The sequence below is a fragment of the Phoxinus phoxinus genome (assembly GCF_949152265.1).
Source record: "Phoxinus phoxinus genome assembly, chromosome: 3".
Lineage (NCBI taxonomy): Eukaryota > Metazoa > Chordata > Actinopteri > Cypriniformes > Leuciscidae > Phoxinus > Phoxinus phoxinus.
In genome coordinates, this window is record NC_136878.1 from 2,383,513 (window position 1) to 2,390,824 (window position 7,312).

Genomic DNA, 7,312 nt, shown 5'->3' on the forward strand with positions numbered 1-7,312 from the left:
TTTTTGGCATCATACACAATACAGGAATGAAAATGTCTCATGCGAAGCCGTCCGTGAATAGACATTCTAGTCACTTCCATAAATATCCGGATGGGAGGAGGTGTTGCACTGGTGTGGAAGGGGGTCGGCCGTATAAATCCCAGCTCTCCCAAACGGGACACGACACTCTCCTGAACAACTTTCAGAGCGAGAACTCAAACTCAAGCCATGGCCGAGAGACGGATTCCCTTCAGCTTCATGCACGGCCAATCCTGGGATCCCTTCCGGGACTGGTACCAGGGCAGCCGGCTCTTCGACCAAACCTTCGGGATGCCACCCTTCTCCGAGGAGCTTCCCACTTTCCCCAGCACGCACTGGCCGGGATACATGCGCTCCTTCGGACACCCCGACATGGCCTGTTTAATGCAGAGTCCGGCTCCGATGCCCATGTCTCCTCCCGCCGGGATGCTTCCGCAGAACTACGGACGGGCCTTTTCCCGACAGCTGAGCTCGGGAATGTCCGAGATAAAGCAGACTCAGGACGCCTGGAAGATCAGCCTGGATGTCAATCACTTCGCCCCCGAGGAGCTGACGGTGAAGACCAAAGATGGCGTGGTGGAGATCAGCGGTGAGCACTTACTCTTAAGATGCTGTAAAGTTCATATTTAGCTCTGGGAAGGAGATTACACTGGATTTGTGTTGAAGGGAAAAGTCTAGGAAGTCTATTTCTGCCACACAAGAAAAAAAATCATGCTTTGGTGAATCATAATCATGAATTCAATGTTTATTTTATGTATTATGACTTAGTATCTCATCATTTCAATTTTTTAATCTCATAATTGACACTTAGTATCTCATATTTGTTTTACCTTTTATGTCATAATTAAGCATTTGTATCAATAATTGATTTTTAATCTTGTAATTATGACTTAAAAAAAATCTCCCTTACCTTTTGTCATAATTGACGTATCTCAGACTTAGTATCATAATTTTTACTTATTGTGTCATAATTATGGCTTTTTATCTCATAATTATGACTTAGTATATCATCATTTCAACTTATTGTGTAATAATTATGTTTTTTATCTCATAATTATGACTTAGTACTATCTCATTTCAATTTATTGTCATAATTGATTTTTAATCTTGTAATTATTTTAAATTAATTTACTTTTTTTTCAATTATGCCTTTTGTCATAACTGACGTATCTCATAATTATGACTTAGTATCTCTTAATTTTGACTTTTTGTGTCATAATTATGGCTTTTTATCTCATAATTATGACTTAGTATCTCATTATTTAGTTCATTTAGTAATCACCAAAACACCAGCCGATTCAAACACATTGAGAACTTAGTGAAGACAATAGACTTTAGATTTTGGCTAGATTGGGGTGTCTAAAAGCTACTATAAAAGTTAATATTTCGCTTTGAGGAAGGAAATTGTATTTGTGTTGTTGTTTTGAAAGAAAAGTCCAGGAAGTATAGAAGTCCCTTTCTGCCACACAAGAAAAAAAAAAATCATGCTTTGGTGAATCAATATTATGAATTCTGACTTTTTAGACTCATAAATTTAAATGTTTATTTTGTAATTATGACTTAGTGTGTCATCATTTTGACTTTTTTGTTATAATTATGCATTTTTTTATTCATAATATATTTTTTTTACCTCGTAATTATCACTTAGTATCTCATAATTTCAACTTTTTATCTCATAATTATTACTTAGTATCTCATAATTCCAACTAGTCACAAGAAGAACAGCTCAGTTTGTTCTGTCTGAAATGTTCAAGCCATAGATGTAGTGTTGATGAAGACAGCCAGTATTGTGTTTGTTTGTGTACATAATGTTAATGTTTATTTTGTAATTATGACTATCTCATAATGTAACTTTTTTTTATCTCAGTTTTTTTTAAGTATGTCATAATTTAGACTTTTTGTTATAATTATGATTTTTTTTATTGATAATTGATTTTTAATCTCGTAATTATGAACTGGCATTTTTATGCCATAATTGACTTATCTCATAATTTCAACTTATTGTGTCATAATTATAGCTTTTTATCTTATAATTATGACTTACTATCTCATAATTTCAACTTATTGTGTCATAATTATGTATTTTTATTATGTAATTTTTTCTCTCAATTATGACTTTTTATGTCATAATCATAATTGACTTATCTCATAATTTCGACTTATTGTGTCATAATTATGGCTTTTTATCTCATAATTATGACTTAGTATCTCATAATTTCAACTTATTGTCATAATTATGTATTTTTATCTCATAATTATGACTTAGTATCTCATAATTTCGACTTATTGTGTCATAATTATGGCTTTTTATCTCATAATTATGACTTAGTATCTCATAATTTCAACTGATTGTGTCATAATTATGTATTTTTATCTCATAATTATGACTTAGTATCACATAATTTCGACTTATTGTGTCATAATTATGGCTTTTTATCTCATAATTTCAACTCATAAGTGTCATAATTATGTATTTTTATTATGTAATTTTTTCTCTCAATTATTACTTTTTATGTCATAATCATAATTGACTCCTCATAATTTCGACTTATTGTGTCATAATTATGGCTTTTTATCTCATAATTATGACTTAGTATCTCATAATTTCAACTGATTGTGTCATAATTATGTATTTTTATCTCATAATTATGACTTAGTTTCTCATAATTTCGACTTATTGTGTAATAATTATTATGGCTTTTTATCTCATAATTATGACTTTGTATCACATAATTTCGACTTATTGTGTCATAATTATGGCTTTTTATCTCATAATTTCAACTCATAAGTGTCATAATTATGTATTTTTATTATGTCATTTTTTTCTCTCAATTATTACTTTTTATGTCATAATCATAATTGACTTATCTCATAATTTCGACTTATTGTGTCATAATGATGGCTTTTTATCTCATACTTATGACTTATTGTAGTATCTCATAATTAAGACGTTTTGTGTGCTAATTATGATTTACCAATGCGTTGTTTTTGTCTAATGCGGTGTGAATGGGGAACGAGGAAGAGAGGTGGCCGAGTGTGAAGGAAAGCTGCTGAAAAACAGTTTTATCTTCTGTAGGGCGGGAGCTGATAAATGAGGCCAGCTACATTCCTGAGATATTACACCGCAGAGCACAGAGCGGTTACACCGGCAGGATAATGTGTGCTAACTGACGTGTGCACGCGAGTTATTTCATAGCTCATCACCAGACTTTGTGTCATTTCTCATTTTAAGATCTTTGTTGTTTGGTGTGCAAAAGAAATGCATCAGATTTCAGAAGTAAAATGGCAGGTGAATATATGGAGCGTTTCATGTTGATCTAGTGAAGTAACACACACTGGACTCTTTTAACGACTCTCATATCGCATCCATCTCTGTCTCTGTCCGATGAGGAGGGTCTTCTGGGGTTTGTTGTCCACACACACAGAGCCGGTGCTGGGTTACCCAGAGTCTGAGCTGGGAGGAACACTGAGGACAGCGAGGTCAAAAGCATCATGTTGTGTTACACACGTGCTTTATATAACAGAGGAAGCGTGAAGCTCAGTCAATACACACTCATTACTGTCACAGAGAAGTGTGACGTGTGACATTAATTCATGAACGTGATTGATAATGCAAAACAGTCCTAGGTTGTTGCTACACTCTAAAAAAGGCTGGGTTGTTTCAAGTGTTTTTTTGTTTTGTTTTGTTTTTAACAATTTTAATGGTTGTTTTTGTCCATATTTGACTCAAATTTGAAAAAATAAAAAAAATATCCTCTATCCGAGGAAAACTAGATGACTTTGATCTGATCTTTTTTGAACATCCTGACCCAACTAGATGTAGATCTATGCTTATTACTGTTTATTTCTATTTTTGTGATTATTTATTATCTTGCCTTGCGGAGAGAGGTTTTTCTTTTCTTTTTTTTTCTCCTTGTGTTTCTTTTTGTTTATGTGTTTTGTAAAAAAAAAAAAAATGTAACTAAAAAAATAAAAAAATAAAATTGGGGTTAAAACAACCCAGCAATTTTTAGAGTGTAATGAAATAATGAAAAATAAATAAGGGTGGTTGGTTTCATATAAAAACAGAGATAACTGTTGAGAGTGGATTGCACATCATTTGATCCAATGTGATTTTGATTAGAAATCTTTAGATCTTAGAGCAAACGTCTCCATTTGTTCTCCTTTTAATGCAGAATCTGAGAGGAATAATCTCATTTGTGTGTTTCTTCTTTTCCGTGCAGGAAAACACGAGGAGAGGAAGGATGAACACGGCTTCGTGTCCAGATGTTTCACCAGGAAATACACGTGAGTTCTGAAGCACACTTCATCATTTAGACTTTTTGTTATAATTATGATTTTTTTTTATTCATAAATATTTTTTAATCTGGTAATTATGTCTTAATATCTCATTATTTAAACTTTGTCACAGTTATAACATTTTACTTATCTCATTATTATGACTTTATCTCATATTTTCGACTTATTGTCCGTTCGCAAAGACCCGCCCCCCTTAGTTACTGTCGCTATGTTCGACAAGCTACGCTGGGGCTCTCTCTCTCACACACACACACACACACACCATGTTCTCACGCAGTGAAAAACACATCGTGGAGCAGAGAGGAGACTGACAACACGCTGACAGACCAGGTTACTTTTCGGTTACTTTTGATATTAAACATATTAAAGAAAGTCTCACCTTTCAAATGTGGTCATTTAAAAAAAAAGAAATGTAAACAATAAATACCGTTTTGTGGCTGTTTAATGTGTCGTGACAGATCGCTGTGTCGCCTCAGTTAAAGCCGCTCGTGAACCGATCATCTCTTCCTTCTAGTTCATTTATAGCATCAAATAAACATGAATGAACATCAGAAGGAATGTTGTTTTAACCGCGGAAAGACGTCAGTACACTCCGCTTCTCAAGTTCACATCCTCCAACGTTAATCTACTAACTCTCCTGACTGCTTTGTCGGACAAAATGGCGGATGGCGAAGTATGATTGGTCACATCACCTGTCAATCAAGCTCCCTGCGAAGGGTCAATTATGGCTTTTTTTCATAATTATGACATCTCATATTGACATTTTATGTAATTTATGCATTTGTAGCCTATCATTTTTTTTAATCTAGTAAATTATGCCTTAAATTCTTATAATTTAAACTTTTTGTCACGATTATGACTTTTATGTCATAATTGACTTATTATGACTTAGTATCTTATAATTTCAGCTTATTTAATCATAAAATGGCTTATTATCTTAAACTTATGAATTAGTATCTCATAAATTCAACTTATTGTGATATAATTATGGCTTTTTATCTCAAAATAATGACTATCTCATAATTTGCTGATGAAGCACACTTGATATCCAGGACAGATAGTAACAAGCTTTTGACAATGATTCATGCATCTCACATTGCATAATATTTCACATCATCATCATCATCATCATCATCATCATCACACTGTTTTGAAAGGTATGTGACAGGAGTGTGTTGTGTTGCAGTCTGCCCCCTGGTGTGGACTCTGAGAAGATCACCTCCAGTCTGTCTCCTGAGGGCGTCCTGACCATCGAAGCTCCTCTGCCCAAACCTGCCATCCAGGGCTCAGAAATCAACATCCCTGTGAATACTGGCAGCAGCGCACTGACCGGCAGCACGACGAAGAAACCCTGAGCAACACACACACACACACACACACACACACACGCACGCACACACACACACACACACACACACACACACACACACACACACACACACACACACACACACACACACACACACGCACACACGCACACACGCACACACACACACACACACACACACACACACACGCACACACATGCACACACTGTCTGGTTCACTATCTTTGTGGGGACTCTCTCCATAGACGTAATGGTTTTTATACTGTACAAACTGTATATTCTGTCCACTTACACTAACCCTATCACACACACACACACACACACACACACACACACACACACACACACACACACACACACGCACGCACGCACGCACGCACACACACACACACACACACACACACACACACACACGCACACACATGCACACACTGTCTGGTTCACTATCTTTGTGGGGACTCTCTCCATAGACGTAATGGTTTTTATACTGTACAAACTGTATATTCTGTCCACTTACACTAACCCTATCACACACACACACACACACACACACACACACACACACACACACACACACACACACACACACGCACGCACGCACGCACGCACACACACACACACACACACACACACGCACACACATGCACACACTGTCTGGTTCACTATCTTTGTGGGGACTCTCTCCATAGACGTAATGGTTTTTATACTGTACAAACTGTATATTCTGTCCACTTACACTAACCCTATCACACACACACACACACACACACACACACACACACTGCATTCCCATCTCATTTTTTATGTTTTTGTTTTTCATCTATTCTTTTTCATCAATTCTTTCTTCTCCTCCTCTCTTCTACTCGTAGTAAATCACAATGTGCACAGAAATCTCTCGAAAACATGCCCATATTTCACCCCCAAATCAAAAGAGAGAATAACTACAAAATTTTTTACAAAATAAGCCAATAATATGTTTTCATGTCAATTAACTATTTTACCCCATTCTTATTGCAATGAAAAATATTGAATAATAAACACTGAAAAATATTTATTATTTACACACAGCATTTATATTGGTAGTATTTGTTGCAGTGAATTTAATCATATATATTTGTAAAAAATATATATTGTCTAGAGGAACCAATTTTTTCTGATTACAATTTTTTTTGCACTACAATAATGTGAGAATTTAAAATAATGTCAAAATGGCTCTAAAATATGATTGTTCTTTATGCAAGATTTTTTTTCTTTTGATTTTGAGCTGAATTATGGACATTTCTTCAGTTTTACTGCTGGTTTTGCTACAGTTTTAACACCTTTTCTGAACCACTAGTAAACATACACAGTCATGCACAATAAAAATAATGTTTGTTTTCATAATCGTATTCATTGTTTTCATCTGCTTCTGTCACCTGGTCCATGTTAGCTATTATTAGTTATGTTAACCAGTAGTCAAATACTGTAGCGGTTTAGCGATATTGCATCCTTTTAAAAACCAATCTGACTCCATATTAAACTTTTAATTGCCACATCAATTACTGATGCCTTCGGGTTTCTGAGGCATTACATAATGCTCTACATCACTGTAATAAAGGCTTTCCCATCATGATTATAATGGTAGAATTGGGAATAAACAAGTTCAAGGCAAGGCACATGATTATCTGG

General features: G+C 35.1%; 1 protein-coding gene across 1 annotated transcript; it reads left to right on the plus strand.

The window, feature by feature from the left end:
* The first annotated feature begins 136 nt into the window (after positions 1–136).
* Positions 137–7,029, plus strand: hspb1 (heat shock protein, alpha-crystallin-related, 1). The gene is made up of 3 exons (XM_079606288.1): positions 137–607; positions 4,242–4,305; positions 5,504–7,029. The coding sequence occupies exons 1-3, from the start codon at positions 208–210 to the stop codon at positions 5,670–5,672; spliced, it is 633 nt and encodes a 210-aa protein (XP_079462414.1). The 5' UTR covers positions 137–207; the 3' UTR covers positions 5,673–7,029.
* Positions 7,030–7,312: the final 283 nt, after the last annotated feature.

Coding starts and splice junctions, on each gene's coding strand:
- hspb1 (XM_079606288.1), top strand. CDS start 208: ATGGCCGAGAGACGGATTCCCTTCAGCTTCATGCACGGCCAATCCTGG. Junction 608..4,241: donor TGGCGTGGTGGAGATCAGCG/GTGAGCACTTAC, acceptor TTTTCCGTGCAG/GAAAACACGAGGAGAGGAAG. Junction 4,306..5,503: donor TGTTTCACCAGGAAATACAC/GTGAGTTCTGAA, acceptor GTTGTGTTGCAG/TCTGCCCCCTGGTGTGGACT.